The following is a 20,905-nucleotide window of genomic DNA, read 5'->3' as shown; positions in this document are numbered from 1 at the left end:
AACCAATTCTTGCAAAGCAATTATGACTAGGTTGTTTAGAACTAAGAAGCAATCCAAAATGAGAAACGGCCGATCCAAACTGACAGGTGGTTATTCAAAGAGAATGATTGATTCACTCTTTTTAACCACCATTTAGCGAACACTTAATAAGTTCCAGATAATATACTAGGCACTTTACATTATTTTGCATTTTAAAGTCTTATTGACATTATTTTACAGTATCCTCACCATAACCTCATTTTCAAATAAGGAAACTCAAGTCAGAAAGACTCTGTAGCTTGCTCATGTTCAACAAGTATTAAGTGAGAGAGAGGCAATTAGAATCCATGTCTACCTGAGCTGAAAGATGTCGCCACTCAACGTCTTTACCATGGGATGGAAAAAGAAAGACCTTTTCTGTCAGCTCAACTCATTCAGGCATTTATTGAGAACTTACAATGCGCCAGAATCTGTGCTAGGGACTACACAGAATATAAAACCAAGTAAGTCACGGTAGACCCTTCAACCATATTGTGGAAGAAAACAGGGAGAAGGGAAGACATGCAAGGTAACAAATAACAGACGTGAAGCAGAATGCAGTGAGGGCCACACACAAGTACAGTTCTGTTCAGTTCAGTCACTCAGTCGTGTCCGACTCTCTACGTCCCCGTGGACTGCAGTATGCCAGGCTTCCCTGTCCTTCATCAACTTGCAGAGCTTACTCAAACTCACAGAGGGACAAGAGAGTGAAATCCAGAGGAGACAAAGAAGGCATGGGCTTGAATGGCCTCCTCATAATTTCAAGTGTGTCCGTTTACCCCAAGTCTGCAAAACATTATCACTCATTGTGGTTTCACCCATAAATGACACATTTGCTTGATATAATTTTCCCTGTGAACATTCAGAAAAACTGACTCAACCATGTTAAATGTCTATTGCGTTAATAGGGCATGTTATAATTTCCAGTTAACTACAAATTGTATTATATCAAACACTTCATTTATGATATGGTTAGATAAAATCATGTCCTGGTTAGTTCAATTATATTTAATCATCTAAAATTTCACACATGCTCTATGTGTAAGTATCTACTGTCAAATGATTTAAAAACTAATAAATACATTTACTGGTAAAATATTAATAGATAGTATTTAATCATTTTGTCCCCAATAACTTAGAAAATACTTCTGAACTTGCAGTTACACATCATTGTGTCATTATTAACAAAAATTATGACTGAAAAATTCAAAGTACTAGGGAGTAGATGCCACATAGTCAAAGGCTTAACAGAATAGACCATAATGAAACAAATGTGAAGTTTGAAAAAGACTGGTGGGACTATTCATGGAAACAGTGCAGCCTTATTTTAAGACTTTTAAAAGCTGGACTGATGTTTCTCTAATTTCTATTAAAATGTTGCATTATAATTCAACTTTCCTGAATCCATTCATATAAAATTAATTTCATTAACCAAGAATTCTACCGAGCAGCATTTCCACACTTCACTAATACAACAATAATTGAGATTCATAGTAATGGCCCCATGTCACCACAAGATTCTGAAATGACCTCTTCTTGAAAAGTGACTGAATCATGTTCATTATAATTTTATAATCTTAGTAATGTATGCTTTTTATTTTATCAGGTATTCCTCAAATGAACTCCTTAAAATTATGAGTTCTGTCATGATTTTCTAGTTGACACATAAAAGAGGGTTCAGGATGGGGAACACGTGTACACCCGTGGCAGATTCATGTTGATGTATGGCAAAACCAATACAATATTGGAAGTAATTAGCCTCCAATGAAAATAAATAAATGTATATTTAAAAAAGATTATTCAGTTTTGTAAGTTCATTTGTATCATTTATTTTTCGATTCCACATATAAAAGATGTCATATGATATTTCTCCTCTGTCTGACTTACTCCAGTCAGTAGACAGTCTCTAGGTCCATCAGTGTTGCTGCAAATGGCCTTATTTCATCCTTTTTAATGGCTGAGTAATATTCCATTGTGCGTATATGTGTGTGTGTATCATATCTATCTATCTACCATATCTATCACAACATTGTTAATCAGCTCTACCCCAATACAAAATGTTTTGGATGTTAAAAAAAATAAAAATTAAATTTAAAAAAGAGATTAATCAGGTTACTCTGTAACAGCAACATTAATTTCCCCAGAAGTCACACCCAGGACACAGCCCTGAGGTTCCTTGGAACCTCATCACGTTCTTGGGTCATCTGCTCTCCAGGAGCCCAGTGAGGGTTACCAGCCCTTGCTGATCTAGACTCTCAGCTCCATTCCCTTGCGAGTGACCCCAGCAAGCTCTCTAGCCTTTCAAGCTATCTTCTCTCTCTCTGATCCTTACTAGGAGTGGAACTTGGCTTAGAAAAAGTGACACTAATTGGAGTAAATATCCCTGGAGGTGACCAGAGAGGCATGAGATCTCTCCCCATACCCCACCCAGATTATTTTATGTGAAACCTCTTTGTGGAGCTTGGGCAGTGCTCCCAACTATACAGAAATAATCTGGTTCTGTAGTTTTAGATTGGTTCCAGCTAAGCTCTAGGGTGAGTCTCTCCCTTAGAATCTCAGTAGACAGAGTCCCCTCCCCAGCTTGCACCTCTTCTGCCCCAGAACTTCACATCTACTGAGCACCCATGAGCCAACTACATAGGTCAGAGTTGGGGACCACTTGGGTACAAGCTTACTATGAGGCCTCCGGTTGCTGATTCCCACTATCCTTCCCTGACTTCACACTTCCTGGAGTAGAAAGAGTTGGCCTAATTATAGGAAATAGTTGGGTACATAATTTATGAGAGATTGGACATAAACCAAAACTAGCCAAAATTGAATTTAGAACAAATAGATACTTTTTATGAAAGAAGAAAAATATTGATGTGATAATGAATTACATGTATTTTCACTCTTCTGTTGCTTACTTTAGGGGAGTTGAAAATTTCAACCCATAGTCCATTTCAGACTATGAACTTTTCAACCCATGGACAGAAGACATGGGACTCTTCCGAGACAGTACAATCCAGAAGAAACTAGTCCCTCTCTTAGCTAGGGAAGACTTCTTACTGGGTAGACATAGCAACCTTTTTACATCACAACATATCTGAAGTACACATAAACAGACTTCACTTAATCTCAGTAGGCAAAATACAGAACTTCTATAAAAATGTCAGAATAGACTAATCATGTGTGTTAGTTCCTCAGTTGTGTCTGACTCTATGAGACGGCCGGTCTCCTCTGTCCATGAATTCTCCAGGCAAGAATATTGGAGTGGGTAGCTATTTCCTTCTCCAGGGGATCCTCCCAACCATGAGATCAAACCCAGGTCTCCCTCATTGCAGGCAGATTCTTTACAGTCTGAGCCACCAGGGAAGCCTCAGAATAAGCACAGGAAGCTGATTTTGCTGGGGCCAAATTCTTGTTAGAGTTTAATAAAGCTTCCCTTTTCTTTTTCTATTCCTAGGGGAAAATAAGCTGGTGGGGGATCTCCTGGTCTTAGGAGGAGCCACACTGTATGGTATCTCTAACGTCTGGGAAGAATACATCATCCGAACTCTGAGCCGAGTGGAATTCCTGGGAATGATTGGACTGTTCGGGGCATTTTTCAGTGGAATTCAGTTGTGAGTAAAAAAATAACAAGAAATTCAGGCAGTTGACACTCTTAGAGCTTATTTTTTAAATGTTTTTCACTTAGGTTATGGCTGCTCACTTTATTTTGTAAAAATCAGAGCTAGAAACCTGTCACCAACCTCCCATATGAAATCTGAAAACTCAGTATCTTTATTAATAAATTTCTTCCAAACTAAATGAATTTTTAGTGAATTTATGTAATGGACTTTAAAGATAATTTATAAGAAAGCATTAAAAGTACATTGATTCTCCAAAACCAGCCAATGAGGTTTTATTAATACTTAGAGGAATAGGAAAACCAAGTGTAAATGCCATGATTTGATGCACTTCCAAAAAAGGGCATTCTGTTTACTAGTGACAACTAGTATACTAGTCTTTTACTAGTAATCACAACTAGAAAACTTAGAGTTTAAATTTGTCCTTTTATAATTTCTTTTATTGTTCATGGGTTTGCACAAGTGAAACCACATTTCCAATTCATTTCTTAGGGAATTTCCTGGCAGTCCAGTTGTTAGGACTTTTACTGCCATGGCCAGTGTTCAATCTCTGGTTAGGGAATTAAGATCCCTCAAGCTTCATGGCTCAGCCAAAAAAAAAAAAAAGAAAACAGCAGCAACAACAAAAATTCATCTCTTAGAAACTAGAAACTTAGTGTTTCCATTTTCCTTAAATGGGTCAAGATAGAACACAGGCATTCACTAAGCATCAAAAAGTCAGAAACAACGAGCTTTCAGTAATTCTGGCCTTGGAGTATATGTCATCACTCACTAGGGCTCAAAAGTTGCTATGGAATAAGTGTCAAGCAAAGCCTAATTTTTCATCAATAAAGGCCATGTATTTTAGCTTCACGTAAGAGATAAAGAAGCATAATATATCCTCCTGTCTAATTTCAGCAAATCCTATCTGCAGCGCAAGTAATTCTGATTTTCACCACATCACTTTCTACGAGCAGGTTCTTTGTCATTGCGTCTGTGTCTGAAGTTATTTAAGGAGGCTCTTCTGGCATCGCTTTAAATCCGTTTTGCAAATAGGCTCTTTCCAAGAATTCTCCAAATTTTGGTGTCCTGAGATACAGGTGGGGGACTCCATAGCAAACAGGGCCAGGAGATGGGAAGACTCTCTAAGACAGATTTATTTGGGATTCATTTTGAAAACATGATGGCATTTTAAAGTTTCTAAATTTGGCACTTCAGCTTCATAAGAAGAAAAGAAATTGCTTAGTTCAACGGTTCGTAACCAACATTTTGTAGATGGATGGCTCATTTTATGGATTATTATTCTTGAATCCGAAAAAAAGTATCTTCGGAGATCTAGCACTCATCTGCTTCAGTTATAGACCGTTAGAACTGATGGAGCCCTTCAGAGACACTGCTGCCAAAATCATGGAAGAGGCGTCTGAGTGTGTTTGGCAAATGGGTTACGTTAAGGGAGCAATAAAACCAAAGTGACACAGGTGGGGGGCCATCCACCCTTCCTGGTCCTCTTTGAGAACAGTGGTTCTCAGAGTGTAATTCTCTGGCCAGCAGTACTAGCACCACGTGGGAACTTGTCAAAAATGCACATCCAAGGGCCCTCCTCTGATCTACTGAATCAGCCTCTGGAGGGGTGGGGTCCAGGAAACTGTTTTTTTTATTTTTCAGACATTTTTGGGGCTTATTATTTATTTTAATTTTGGCCTCATTGGGTCTTCCTTGTGGTGCACAGGCTCAGTTGCATGTGGGATCTTAATTCCCTGGCCAGGGATCAAACTTGCATCCCTTGCATTACAAGGCAGATTCTTAACCACTGGACCCCCGGGGAAGTCCCCAGGAAACTTTTTTTAGCACCCTCTCCAGGTGGTATTTTTGTACATTTAAGTTTGAGAAACACAGCCCTGGAGAGTGCTCAATCGGAAAACTGATTAAACCTGCAAGCCCAGAAATTTTCAAACCTCGCCATGTACTTTTGAGAAAGCTTCTGAGCGAGAAGTGAAAGCTAGGAGGCAGCCTGGCTGAGAAGGACGGTGGTGGGTCTGCAGGAACCAGTCTTGGGCTGAGCTACCTAATGAAACTAGCCTCTGTGTGATCCAAAGTTATTTTTGGAATTCAATTGATTGCTTCATGATTTGTATAACTCTGGTTAGTGAACAACGACAAAAGAAGGCCGTGTTGCTCATCAGCTCTGCTTTCTTTCAATCCACAGAGCGATAATGGAGCACAAGGAGCTGTTGAAGGTGCCCTGGGACTGGCAAATAGGTAAGGGGTTTGCTCGCCTGAGATGCTGTTTTTAGTAAACCAGGAAAATAACCTTTGGAGAGTGACTGGGGTGGTGGCGAGGCACCGACCGGGAAAGGACTTAGACTGCAGGGGGACAAGAGAAAATGAAACCACCCTTGTCAATCTGGGGACTCTCACCCACTAGAGGAGACTGAACTGTATGATTCATTATGTTTCTTAATTGAGCCTCTGCCCATTATCATTGTCAAGATGCCATCAGTGTAGACACAGAAGTGTGTTTTTAGGTTAAAGACCAACCAGAAAGAAAAATGCCCGAGGTGCTGGTGAGACGCAAATGACAGCAATTTGCTCTAGCTGAGAAACACAAAACTGATGTGATCGTTAAAAAGTGACACTTTACTAAAGGGAAAAAGAACTGAACTTAACAAAAAGGCGCAAAAGAAAACAATGCGATGGGCATTCTGAACCCATAAAAACCTTTTCAGAAGGGAGCAGTTTGCTCAGAAGACACGGTTAATTGATCTCCAAATGGACTCAGTGGAAAATAGTAGACATGCTTTGAGCTCCTTCAGTTATCCAGGGCAGCTATGTGCCACCTGTTTTGAAAGTCACTTTTTTCTTATAAAAGAAAATAAAATTAGGACAAAGAGTTAAGATCCTAGGTGATGCTCTGATAATGATCACTCAGCAAGCCTTGGAAGGGACTGACATTTCCCACCCTCAAATGCCAGGGAGGGAGCCCTGAAACCTCCCCTCAGTGTCTATAACAAGACACTTGGGTTCTAGCACTGAGCACAGAGGTTGGCTTATGGGGGTGCTTGGAAAATGCATGCCCGATGAATGCAAATGGGAAGTGAAAATACAGGTGGTTCGCCACTCCAAAGCAGACTGTTCAAGCCATCCCCAGCTTACATGGGTGTTCATAGAAATAACGGTGATGGTGGTGGTGGTGGTTTAGTTGCTAAGTCGTGTCTGACTCTTACGACCCCATGGACTGTAGCCCGCCAGGCTCCTCTGTCCATGGGGATTCTCTAGGCAAGAATACTGGAGTGGGTTGCCATTTCCTTCTCCAGGGGATCTTCCCGACCCAGGAATACCAACTCAGGTCTCCTGCATTACAGGCAGATCCTTTACCGACTGAGCTACAAGGGAATGGCTCCCGTCAAATTCTGCTTTTCTGAACAAGGACAACAGAGACATAAAGCTCCCTGCACCATTTACCTGCCTCTGACCCTGAAGCGTCCAGGGTTGACTGGCTGCTGACAGATTCCCTCTGAAGACACAGCAGGCACTTCAGAACTATGCCCACTCCCCTAGGGTTCTCTCTAGTGACTTCAAGGGCTCCCCAGCCCTTGTGTCTGTCACAGTCTGGCCGTTTAATTTCTCTCGAGTTTTACTGTAAAATGACACAATTAAATGAAAGTCAATAAAGAGAAGGGATTGTAGGGAGGAGAGGAAGGCGGCTGAGAAGGGAAGCCAGCTGCAGGTTACAGCCTCATGGCCTCTGTGAGTCTCAGAGCCAGAATGTCAGCTGTGCTTGGTAACACTTCACATGCAGAGGTCCATGAGCATAAATTAATTTTATATTAATAGTAGTAGCACTAATAAAAAATAATTTGTCCTCCAATTATGCAGATGTCATGTGCATGTCCACCAAGCTCTGTTATAATTCAGTGTTAGTTAAATGTGTCATCAGAGCACACTGAGCTCTCGTATTGCCATGAAAATGTCAATTCCCTGTGGTCCAAGATGATGAAGCGCTGTGTAAAAGGAACACATTATAAAGCCATTTGTTTAATTTTCCTGATTGGAAATGAGTCTCAAATGGTCTAGAAAAGGAACCAAATATCTTTTCTTTCTGAAGCGTGGATAAGGGTCATCTTTGTCCTCCTACCTCATCCCAACCTACTAAAAGCTTCTAGTGCTTAGCTCAGTTGTAGGCACATAAAATTTAATGAACAAGTGTTTTTTAAATGAGTGGATGAATGACTGGCAAGCCAAGGAGACGGGCTTGTCTGGCTGTCTCTCAACTTACAAAAACGTAGACAAAAGGGAAAACAGTGGAAACAGGGCACGGGGCTTAGGCTTGGCTTTGACGTTTCTCTCTGGGAAACCAGGAGATGGCATAGCAGCTACTGCAACTCATGGGCCTTGGAGGCAGCAAAACACCCAGGGGGACGGACCTCCCATCAAGGCCTGCCCACGTGCCATAGAAAGTCACCCTAGAGTGCCAAGCTCTGATCAGTGTGCCTTAGTTGACAGACCAAGATCCAAGACTCTATCTCCAACCAGTGATCCCATCACAGTCTCTTGCACAGCTCCTATGGTTGCCATTTTACCAAAGTAAAAACATTTTTTGTTCTGTGGACCAAATGGGATAATAAACATGTTTTATATTTTCTGGATTCGGAAAGCACTTTTTAACAGCTCCTGATATTTTCTAATAACATTGACCAATTGCAAGATACAAAGAGTAATTAAAAGCAAGAAGATAACAGTCTTTGATGCTGTTTGGTTTTATTTCCTTATTTTACTCTACTGAACAGAAAGACTGGGGCTGGTTATGTAATTATGAAACTCAAGTGAAATGTAGGACCTTATAGAGCTAACATGGTCTCCAGTGCAGCAGACGTGTGCGAAATCTAATAATTAGCTTAAGCGTTCGCTTTACCCCTTTGCCATTGTGTTGAAGGACAAGTGTTAGCTGATGTGCAAGTCCACTGTCAAAGGAAGGGAACGTGACAGGCAGGTCACCCAGTACCGATTTGTGGTGTGCTGGTGCTGGTGGTATTGGAGAAGGAAATGGCAACCCACTCCAGTGTTCTTGCCTGGAGAATCCCAGGGACGGGGGAGCCTGGTGGGCTGCCATCTGTGGGGTCGCACAGAGTCAGACACGACTGAAGCCACTTAGCAGCAGCAGCAGCAGCAGCAGCAGGTGCTGCTGGTGGTTTAGTTGCTAAGTCATGTCTGTCTCTTGCGACCCCATGGACTGTAGCCTGCCCGGCTCCTCTGTCCATGGGATTCTCCAGGCAAGAATACTGGAGAGGGTTGTCATTTCCTTCTCCAGGGGATCTTCCAGATCCAGGAATTGAACCTAGGTCTCCTGCACTGCAGGCAGATTCCTGCATTGCAGGCAGATTCTTTACTGACTGAGCTACGAGGGAAGCCCCTGGGGCTTCACTTTTCTTGCCATGGGCAGAGATTACTTTGGTTTTGATTTTGTCCTGGAGGCCAGAACAAGAGATTTGACCTTTCCCTGAAGATGCAGTAATGGGACCACAAAGCAGAAAAAACCTTAAATATCATTAAGAATAGTATAGCCTTTCTTTTTGTTGATGCTGAACTGGAGGCTGGGGAACTAAGGCTGCTTCACTGGACTCATGGCTGCCTGTGAGGGGGCTAATTGCACCCTCTGAGCCAGCCCCCCAGCCTGGCACCTTAGTACATATGTCCTGATATCATCTTACCTCGCCTTTATTCTTAAGAATTAAAAATGATATTTTAAAAAAATCTAGTCAAAGGAAAGTAAAAGAATACCAGTGGGATCCCAAAGAAAATGATGAGATAAAATATATGCAGCAAACACAAACATATACTATATACGTGTGTATACAATATCCATTACAAATAAACATGTATATCCCATATCACATGATATATCATGCATAACAATGCATTCTGTATATATCCCATATAAAATGAGATGCTCATTACAGTCAAATAGAATGCTTCATCCAAGTCCTATTTCTCTTCATAATAATTAAACAATATAGGTTAGTGCTATGCACTCAGAGTTTAAAGTCAGGCAGCCTGAGTGACCTGAAGGTGAGCTACTCGACCTCTATAAGCTTGTCTCTTGCCTACCTACTCACAGATTTGTTTCTTACCCTTACTCTGCTCTGCACTGCAGAGACTGACCGACGCAAACAGTCCCTCCCATGTTAATTGACTTCAGCTAGATTGGCCACTCGGAGAAGGCAATGGCACCTCACTCCAGTACTCTTGCCTGGAAAATTCCCATGGACGGAGGAGCCTGGTGGGCTGCAGTCCGTGGGGTTGCGAAGAGTCAGACACGACTGAGCGACTTCCCTTTCACTTTTCACTTTCATGCATTGGAGAAGGAAATGGCAACCCACTCCAGTGTTCTTGCATGGAGAATCCCAGGGACGGGGGAGCCTGGTGGGCTGCCGTCTATGGGGTTGCACAGAGTCGGACACGACTGAAGCGACTTAGCAGCAGCAGCAGCAGCAGATGGCCACTGGGGAGGCAGAAGAAGGAGACTGGAGGATGGGAGGAAGCAAGAGACCAGGATGTGTCTCCCTGTTTCAGGTCAAGTCTCTAGAAGTGGCCAAGTGTCCTCTGATTACCTTTGCTGGGCCTCCCTGACTTCTGACCTCTGATAACATGGCCTCCTCCCTGGATCTCTCTGGCCCCAGGGATATGAATAATTTACTGTCTTTACTAACGTCTGGGTTGTCTTACCATCCATCTTTCCCCATTGCCCATTCAAACTCCTTTATAACTTGTACCCCATATTGTATTTCTTCTGTTGAACCTGCTGTGGAGTGTATCTTTATTAACCGATACACTCAATGAGCCTATTTCCTCATGTGTGTAAAGAGGATAACAATAGCAATGGTGTTACACTGTTGTGGAGATTAATGTCCATAAAGCACATGACACATAGCAAGTACTTAGTCTTAGCTGATGGTATTCTTCCCAGTTTCTCTAGCTTTAATCTTTTTAGCATATGAGGACAAGAGTTACCAAATCCTGTCTTTAGTGAGAGAGAAAACATTTCCAAAAAGAAACGATCATACATATACTTTGTCTGAAAATGTAGTTATTGTACCCACCCTGTGTTTATCAGTCAAAAGTAATTCAGTTTGTTTGATCATGTCGATCGAGTGCTTGAAAAATCCCATAAGGACAGCAAGTTGGGCCTTCAGATGCATCGCTAATGTTCATTAACTAGTTAATTTTTTATCTGAGAAGAAAAAAATCAGCAAATTGCAGCAACACAACATGCCCACTCTCAATCTTGTGCTCATTTGGCTGACTGGATAGCCACACACGGAAACGCTGGTTGACCCAGCAAAGTGATTAAATGTGATGGTGTTTGTATTTTAGTCCCATCCCCCTAAATTTAATTTCTGCATTTTTAAAGAATAAGTTTAGGATGTTTAAGTGTCTAAGCTTGGAGAATCTCAGGGTAGCCTGATGAGCAGAATGAACTCTGCTGTGTGTGTGTTTTCCTCCACTCCTTGGCTCATGAGTTTGCTTGTAAAGTCACACTCTTCTCTCTGAGCTACCAATTATAAATCCACTCCCTACCAGACAAATCTTTTTGGATGATGCACAAGCATCTCTAACTTAACATGTCCAAAATGGAGCTTTTTATTTCCCCTGAAAACCTGGTCCTCCTGCTCAGTTCTCTGTGACATAGTAAATGGAGTCAAAATTCAGTGTCAGTTTCTAGTTAGCCAGAATCCACATGAACCCACTGTAGTCACTTGGTAAAGAATCTGCCTACAATGCAGGAGACCCAGGCTCAATTTCCCAGGTCGAGAAGATCCCCTGGAGAAGGAAATGGCAGCTCACTCCAGTTATTCTTGCCTGGAGAATCCCATGGACAGAGGAGCCTGTCAGGCTACAGTTCATGGGGTCGAAAGAGTCGGACACAGCTTAGCGACCAAACCACCACCACATGAACCCATGGTATCTCTGATGCTGTCCTTTTCCTCACTACATACATCCAGTCTGGACCACCAGGAAAATCTTGGGAGAACACAAACGGTTCTGAACAACTACTCTGAAAGGTTCTAAAATCGAGTAGAAAGATTTTAGGCTACCCCAGTGGCTCAGCAGTGAAGAGTCTGCCTGCAAGACTATGCAATGCAATGCAGAAGACGTGGGTTCAATCTCTGAGTCGGGAAGATCCCTTGGAGGAGGAAACGGCAACCCACGCCAGAATTCTTGCTGGGAAATCCCATGGATAGAGGAGCCTGGCAGGCTGTGGGGTCACAAAACAGTCAGACACAACTTAGCAACTAAAGAGCAACAACAACACATCCAGTCTACCAGCAGGGCACGTGGAACCTTCATAAACCAGCCACTTTTCCTTCATCTCCACCGCCACTCCGAGCAAAAGCCGCCAGCATCTCTTGCCTGGACTGAGACCCTGTACTCCTCGCTGGTTTCCTCTGAGCTTCTCTCCTTCAGTCCCTTCTCCATGCATATCTAACTCCATCTTTTAGAAAGGTAGATCAGACTACAAGTTAGCTTCTGCTACAAATTCCTCAATGGCTTCCCATTACAACTAGAATAAGATGTCAACTTCCTTCCAAGACCTACAAGGCCCCACATAATCCACCCCCTGCCTAATTTTCCAGTCTCCTCTCTTATCACTGCCTCAGTCTGTTCATCCTGCTCAGATATTCTGGCCTCTTGCAGCTCCTGTAAACCATTAGGGTCTTTTCATTTGTAGGTCTCCCTGCATAAATTATTTTTCCCCTGCCATCTCCCTCTAGTCCTTCAGGATTTAAAGTCAATGCTGCTTCCACCTTTCCAAAAGCAATACCCCTGTAATTCCCCATAAGCAACCCTTTTCTTGCTTCATAGCACTGATATCAGTTCTAAGTTACTTGTCTCTCCTTTTTCCCATTGCATGCTAGCTCATAACAGAGTTCCTAGAACACAGTAGGTATGCAGTGAATACATGGTTGAATAATTGAATATGCAACATCAGATCTCACATGTGAGAGTTCACAGTGTATCAACACAGGTCAGGTGATGGGAGGGTAGGATTGTTGAACTTCCTAACCCAGTCATGTATAATCTAAATTTTAAAAAGTGGTGGCAGGGGGTGGGGGTGTGCTGGTTCCTGGACTACATTTTAATCAAGTTTGATTACTTTTAGTAGATTAATTTAAGGGTATATCTTATCCCTAGTCTAGTCTGTTCATCTCAGATTCCTTAAAGGAATACTGAATTAATTTTTATGTCTTTTCATGTATTAATCATAGGTTATTTAATATTGCCCTTTTAGTAACTTGTTTAAAAGGAAAATGAATTATAAACAGCATGAAACCCAAGTACAGGAAAACTGACCAATTTTAGGGAATTAAAACTTCAGACAGAGAGTCAAAAGCCATCTGACATGACTGTGACAGAATTTCCACAAGAGGACTTCTATAATTTACTGAACAATTAATAGAAAAGTTATTATTCTAGTTTCCTCTTAGGGTATTTCCACCACACTAGAGGGGGCTGTTGTACTGAGTTTGCTTACTTGGTATTTTTATATGGATGTGACATGGCTATCCTTAAACTTAATATCAGAAACATGTAGAATAATAATTCGTGACCTTAAATACTTTCCATATGGGAAAACCAAATTTCTCTTTGGAGGGATCCCTGTTCTTCATGGTCAAAGGGACTGGGTGTCCAGTACCTGCCAAATCTTCCAAAATTCACAGGATTCAAAGAAAGTGATCTGCCTACAGCCTAAACCAGACATGTCATCAAGGTTCCCTTGGATAGGTTGGATCTTTTATTTAATATTATATAAAAATGCCCAAAGATCCACTGAGTTTTAATACTTGTGCTTATTCTATGCCTTATTCTTTTAAGGTAGAGAAATGAGAATAATTTTTCTGCATTTGTGTTGTATCAACATTGAGGAAATGATGAGCCAAACCCTAGATTTAGCCATAATCTTCTGTTTTGGACTGAACAAAATTATGTACTTATGGGGTTAGTATTAACAATTGTGTATTGAGTTATAATTAGAGTGAGAGAATTTCAGAGTTTGAAGGACTAATCATGTAGCAAAAGGGCATTTTTTTTAATCTTTCTGTTTTGCAAAACTTAATTATTTGATGGCCTGCAAAGCATTTACCTATTTATAGGAGAGCAGAGCCTACGTGTGAGAGCCCACGTATGCTAGGAAAAGTGATGGTGGAATAGGACTCTGGTTTCAGGAGTAGTGCTAAGCAGGATTCAGAAATCTGGAAGAAACTGACAGCTCATGTGAAGTGATCTATCCAAGATCACACAGTTAGGACTTTAGTTCAGTACTGTGACTTAGTCCACATCTCTTTGACATGTAAGTGCTTTCATTTTAAGGATTATGCAGTTATTCATTGTTGTGAGCAATGCATGGTACCAAGTAGTTTTGTTCCTATGTTGCAAATAAAAAAGAAGTGAAAAAGTTTTAAAAGACATGGGTACAAGGAAGTAATTACAGCACAACCAGAAATAGAATTTAGAAGCCTCGACCCTATTTCTGATTGTAGCTGCTCTCCTTCACAGCAGAGGTGAAACATCAGATGTGTGTGAGAAGCATATAGATCTTGTTCCACATGCAGGTTTTCACTTCTTATTTTATGTTTTAGCTATGTATTACCCAATAAAAAACATTGGTTGACAGAGTGAAAGAAAAACTCCTGTGTGAGAGTGAAATGGAGATGGGGGGGGTGCTGTTCCCCTCCCTTCACCCACTGTGGCTCCACCGAGGCCCCGGAGGAGGCTGTGATGTCACCTGTCTTTCCTCTCCCTCCAGGACTGCTCTATGTCGGCTTTAGTGCCTGCATGTTTGGTCTCTACAGCTTCATGCCCGTGGTCATAAAGAAAACCAGCGCCACGTCGGTCAACCTCTCCTTGCTCACCGCAGATCTGTACAGCTTGTTCTGCGGGTTGTTTCTCTTCCATTACAAGGTAAGTTGAGTCAGTGCTCCTGTCTGAAGATGATACTCTGTAGGAAAGAACACGTATAGGTAGGAATGCTCTGCAGTGGAATTGCCCTAATTACGCAATTTTGCATCAAGGACTGCACTTCTGTGTGCTGACCCCCATGACCTGGCTGTTTACATTCCAAGTGTCTTAGATGGAAAAGAAGCTGCCTGCAATGCAGGAGACCTGAGTTCCACCTCTGGGTTGGGAAGATCCCCTGGAGAAGGAAATGACAACCCACTCCAGTATTCTTTAGAGAATTCCACGGACAGAGGAACCTATTGGGCTAGTCTATGGGGTTGCAAAGAGTTGGACACAACTGAGCAACTTTCACTCACATAAGACAGAGGCAACATTTTGTTATGAGAGTCTAGTAACTGTGACATTTGATAATGAAAGATAAGAAATAGCCATAGAAGGAAGGGCTTGCAAATAATGGGGGACAGTTTTTCTGACATCATTCACCCCAGAAGCTTACTCCTTTTCCAACCTAAAGCTTGGAAGACATCCAGTTCCCAAACTATAACTGCCAAATGGATTCTGCCAAAGGCACCTGAGGAGTGTATTCTCTTTGGAGAAAAGACACAGTTCCTGCAGTTTCTATTTTGCATATATTTTCATAGTAAATATGAATGGGAAATGCTAATGCATTCAAAATAATTTCTTTATTAAAAGACCAGGGTTTCAGTAAAGGAATGCAAAGAGATACTATGAAGCCGTTGCAGTTAATATATCAGCCCTAAAGGAAAGAAGAAATCATTTAGTCCAAAGATAGCAGTCTCTTCAAGTGTAAGACTCTACCCATATCCTCAACCAAGACAAGCAGGACTGACTGGTTATGGTCTCCCAAGCTAGGCTATCGGATACTGTCTTTTAAATGCTATACTAACTGACTCATTAACAACTGACTAGAATTCGTATATGAGAAGGGACCCACTTGCCATTCCTTAACTAGTCTGATAACTAGTCAGTGGGGATTATGACAAGTGTGAAAAAGGACAAGTATGGGAGATCCAAAGGCTTCCCAGGTGGCGCTAGTTTTAAAGAACCTGCCTGCCAGTGCAAGAGACGTCAGAAACTTGGGTTCGATCCCTGGGTTGGGAAGATCCCCTGGGGAAGAAAATGGCAACCCATTCCATTATTCTTACCTGAAGAATCCCATGGACAGAGGAGCCTGGTGGGCTGCAGTCCATCGGGTCGCAAAGAGTAGGACACGGCTGAAGTGACTTAGCAAGCATGCATGGGACATCCAGCACATAAGACCAGACTAGGACAGGCAAGGAAAGAAGAGGCAGAAGGAAAGAGGCATTGCTATGGCCACTTCTACCCAAGTGCCTCATCAGTGGCATTATAGCCAATACCATCTTCTCACAGGTTTGGCCAGTGGAGGGGGCATCTTAGTTGGCAGGGCATCTTCAGTTAGGTCACACTGGGTTGAGAGGTTCCCAGAGAAGTGCTGAGCTGGAGCGAGTATATACTGGAGAGGTCCGGAGGCAAAGCAGCAGAAGCAAATCATCAGAAATATCACCATGCTAAGCCAATACTTTGGCCACCTCATGCAAAGAGTTGAATCATTGGGAAAGACCCTGATGCTGGGAGGGATTGGGGGCAGGGGGAGAAGGGGACGCCAGAGGATGAGATGGCAGGATGGCATCACCGACTCGATGGACATGAGTTTGAGTGGACCCTGGGAGTTGGTGATGGACAGGGAGGCCTGGTGTGCTTCGATTCATGGAGTCGCAAAGAGTCAGACGTGACTGAGCGACTGGACTGAACTGAACTGAAGCCAAATCATAGCCGAGAAACAGACCAGGAAGAGCAGACACAGGTGGAAAGGAGGTCACCAACAAGATTGGCAGCTGGGAGGACCAGAAGCAGATCTGGAAGAGGAGAGGTGGAGAAAGCGGCCGTGGCAGCAGATAGCGATAAAATGCTGAGTCGCTGCTTTACATGGAACCTTCTGCCCAGCCTTGAGGTAACAGTGGCAGCTTCAGGAAAGTGTATATTGTTGGATAGCATTGATACATTGTTAGTAATTCGTTTTCTCTGCATGGTGCAATCTCTAAGTCCTGAGTGCACCCTGGTCCACATAAGGGTGAAGGGCAAAATCACAGCATGTTCCTCCCACTGCTCCCCACCACAGTGCTGGGAGGACCCCTTTCCCTCAGAATCACCTCCAAGCAACCCCCAAGCCGGGGTCTCACCAGCACAGCGCAGTGGCTGCCGTTTTTCTTCTCTCCTCTACAGCTAAGCATCCACATCTACTCCATTCCTCAGCGTGAGTTCCAATCTCAGCACTGCTTCCTGTAATCCTCTTTATAAACTCTTGAACTAGAAGAATCCCTTTCATCATCCTTAAAGGAAGATGACCGAAGCATGTCGTTTGTATGCAGGACTGCGGTCAGCTCTTGGGCAGTCCAGATCCAGCTCAGCTCTCAGCATCCCTCATGGCAGTGCTCAGAAAGTCTGCTTTCACCAGGGGAAACTGCTAAAAATGCAGATTCCTGGTCCATAGCCCCGGGGCCACAGAATCAGCGTCTGGCAATCTTCTGGGGGAGTCTTCTGCCAGTGAGGCTGATGTTCTCTGAATGTGAGAACTAATACCTAAGAGGGGTGCCTGGATAGTGTTAGTGCCTATTTGAGTCCGTCACTCCTCACACCTCACTTCGTTTGCTTAGACTTGGGGCTGTCTACATAAACAAACATCAGGAACTGAGCAGGCTGATGAACCAGGTAAATTCTAATTCTTCAAAGTCCATCTTCTCCACTTAGCATTTATGTTACTGCTAACTTAGGAGAAGTAACTCAGGGGAAGAGGAAGTCATGTAGTACCTCTCATCATGCCATCAGAAGGGAACCTGTATTATCTGAAAATGATACTCCTGGATTCACCAATTTGGAGGAGTCATAGAACTTTTTTAATTCTTAAAATAATGCTTTGCACTATACACATGTATTTGGTTACAGTTTAACAGATAAATTCCCTTAAGGCAAAGTTGGTTCAACACAATAGGTGTTTTCTCTTAAAATTCATTCCTATTTTTTTTTTAAAAATCAGACTTTCAAGACAAAGTTATAGATTCGTAATTTTGAATCTACAAGTTTTAAGAAATAATACGAGAGTTCTCATTTACCCTTTATCTAGTTTCGCTCATTGGTGACATCTTGCAAAACTGTGATACAGTATCAGGATATTAACACTGACCCAGTTAACAAACAGAACATTTCCATCCCCACCAAGTGTCCTTATTGCCTTTTTATAACCATACCTACTTAGTGCTCACTCATCTCATTAACACCTTGAAACCACTAATTTATTCTCCATTTCTCTAAATTTGTCACTTCAAGAATGGCATGTAAATGGAATAATACAGTATGTAACCTTTGGGGATCGACTGTTTTCGCAGCATAATTTTTCAGCATAATCATCTGAAGATTCATCCAGATAACTATATCAGTAGCTCACTCTATTTTATTGCTAAGTACTATTCCATGGCACGGTTATATCAAAATTTATTTAACCACCGACTCAATGAAAGACTCTGGGTTTTTTCTGTTTGAGGCTATTACATGTACAACTTCTTGTGTGAACAAAGTTTTCATTTCTCTGAAATAAACACCCAAGAGTACAATTACTGGGCTTATGGTTCTCCCACTCTGTGGTTGTCTTTTCATTTTCTTGTTAGTGTCCTTGGAAGCACAAAAGTTTTTAATATTGATGAGTTCCAATTTATCTATCTGTTATACTTTTAAGGGGCTTCCCACATGGTGCTAGTGGTAAAGAACCCACCTGCCAATGCAGAAGACTTAAAAGAGGCATGTTTGACCCCTGGGTTGGGAAGATCTCCTGGAGGAGGGCATAGCAGCCCACTCCAGTATTCTTGCCTGGAGAATCCCATGGACAGAGGAGCCTGTTGGGTTACAGTCCATAGGGTCTCAAAGAGTCAGACACAACTGAAGCATCTAAGCACACACACACACACATACACATACTTTTAAAACCATGAAAGGAACCAATTCAAGCCCACCATGTCTTCCCAGGTGGTTTGGATACCACTCTTCTCCAGGGTTTAGTAATGACTGCCAGTTGCCTCACAGTGTCTGCCCTAAGAAGATGGTTAAAAGTCACAGACTAAGGAAGAGAAGATTCATTTCAGGTCAGGGTGTCTTTATTTAGAGTGTAGTGTTGCTGCTGCTGCTGCTGCTGTTAAGTCGCTTCAGTCGTGTCCGACTATGTGTGACCCCATAGACGACAGCCCACCAGGCTCCCCTGTCCCTGGGATTCTCCAGGCAAGAACACTGGAGTGGGTTGCCATTTCCTTCTCCAATGCATGAAAGTGGAAAGTGAAACGGAAGTCGCTCAGTCGTGTCCGACTCTTAGCAACCCCATGGACTGCAGCCCACCAGGCTCCTCCGTCCATGGGATTTTCCAGGCAAGAGTAATGGAGTGGGGTGCCATTGCCTTCTCCGAGTGTAGTATTGAAGCCCCTCAACCTTGATTACACATTGGAATCACCTGGAGAGTTTTTAAAATACCGATGCTTGGATCCCACTCACTGATTCTATATTTTGGCAGTTGGCAGTGCAGCCAGGGCATTAGATTTTTTAAGAACCCCCCCCAATTGAGATGGTTGGATGACATCACCAAATCCATGGACATGAGTTTGAGCGAACTCTGGGAGATAGTGAAGGACAGGAAAGCCTGGCGGTCACAAGGAGTTAGACATGACTCAGTGACTGAACAACAATTGATCTTGGTGTGTGACCAGAATTGAGAGTCACTTGTTCAGAACTACTGCATGTGGCTGCAAGCAAGTGGCACCAGGACCAGAGGGTGAAGGTTATAAGATTATAGTGAAACAGAAAAAGACTTTGTTAACAGTTAGTCATCTGAAAGTGGAATAAACTGTCTTGGGAGTTCCCCTCACTGGAGGAAGTGGGACAAGAATGTGAGATGGGTGGGAGGGGGGTTCAGGATGGGGAACACATGTACACCCATGGCTGATTCATGTCATTGTATGGCAAAAACCACCACAATATTGTAAAGTAATTAGCCTCCAATTTAAAAAAAAAAAAAAAATGTGAGATGGTTGCTGTGGAGGGGACTCACTCTTCAGTTCTGACGATTAACCCATGACCTCTGGGGTCTCATTTAGTTTTACTACAGTCTGCAGTTAGAGTTTCTTCTTTCAGCTCATCATGATGTCTTTGAACAACCTCTGGTCTGGTTATAAATATCTACCAGTTGAGAGAGGATGGCTTTTTGCTCACAGATGTTGCTTAGCCAGGCAGAAATAAATAATTAAATGAAGCTCTCCTGCCCTACATTGATTATTTGCTTTTTTCTTGCTTTCCATCCTTGGAAAAAATCCATTCCCTTCCCCGCCCACCAGTCCACTGTCTGCAGCTTCTCTGCCTCTTGTGCTGACTGGGCAATAAAGCCCCACATCTGAAGGAAGTAAAGGACTTAATTCTGAATTAGGCTGAGAAGGCAAGGGCAACCCACTCCAGTACTCTTGCCTGGAGAAGCCTATGGACGGAGGAGCCTGGTAGGCTGCAGTCCATGGGGTCGCTAAGAGTCTGACACGACTGAGTGACTTCACTTTCACTTTTCACTTTCATGCATTGGAGAAGGAAATGGCAACCCACTCCAGTGTTCTTGCCTGGAGAATCCCAGGGACAGAGAAGCCTGGTGGGCTGCCGTCTATGGGGTCACACAGAGTCGGACATGACTGAAGCGACTTAGCTGCAGTAGCAGCATGGTATAGAGCTCTTTCAGACTCTAATTTTATGAGACTTTTGAGAAGTGGTCATGTTTCTCTTCTTTATTACACCAACAGTGTGGGATCCAGAACACTAAATCCATAGCAATTCTTGTAAATTACAGGAGATGAGCTCTGCTGGACCTCAGAGATTCCCTAAAACCAAACCTAGGAAGAGATTCACATGAGAAGTTTTCAAGTTGATGGTGTCATAGCTTTTCAAGGTCAAAGCTTGACCAGTTATGAACTCTATCCCCTTATTTACTGAACACAAAAACACTTTTGAAATTGAAGGAGTATCCCTATGATGGCTGTAACAAATTAGCATGTACTTAGTAGCTAAAAACAACACAGATTTATTACCTTAGAGTACTAGAGGTCAGAGACTTCTCTGGTGGATCAAACAGTAAAGAATCTTTCTGCAGTGCAGGAGACCTGCATTTGATCCCTAGATCGGGAAGATCCCCTGGAGAAGGGAATGGCAACCTACTCCAGTATTCTTGCCTGGAGAATTCTATGGACAGAGGAGCCTGGCAGGTTACAGTCCATGTGGTCACAAAGAGC

At 42.7% G+C, this 20,905-nt stretch overlaps 1 protein-coding gene across 2 annotated transcripts in view; it reads left to right on the top strand.

The window, feature by feature from the left end:
* SLC35F1 (solute carrier family 35 member F1) overlaps nt 1–20,905 on the top strand; it is a 425,182-nt gene that overhangs the window by 372,543 nt on the left and 31,734 nt on the right. The window contains exons 5-8 of one of the 2 annotated variants that reach the window (XM_070376368.1): nt 3,464–3,620; nt 5,812–5,864; nt 14,410–14,564; nt 16,827–18,135. In XM_070376368.1, coding sequence (XP_070232469.1) covers nt 3,464–3,620; nt 5,812–5,864; nt 14,410–14,564; nt 16,827–16,889 — 428 coding nt within the window. In that variant the 3' untranslated portion in view covers nt 16,890–18,135. Of the gene's footprint in view, nt 1–3,463; nt 3,621–5,811; nt 5,865–14,409; nt 14,565–16,826; nt 18,136–20,905 lie in introns of those variants that run through there. The other variant, XM_070376367.1, reaches the window with a different exon arrangement.

The sequence above is a fragment of the Bos mutus genome, chromosome 9, assembly GCF_027580195.1.
Source record: "Bos mutus isolate GX-2022 chromosome 9, NWIPB_WYAK_1.1, whole genome shotgun sequence".
NCBI classification, from domain to species: Eukaryota; Metazoa; Chordata; class Mammalia; order Artiodactyla; family Bovidae; genus Bos; species Bos mutus.
Note: the sequence above shows the minus strand (reverse complement) of the source record. Positions and strands in the feature narration are given on the sequence as shown.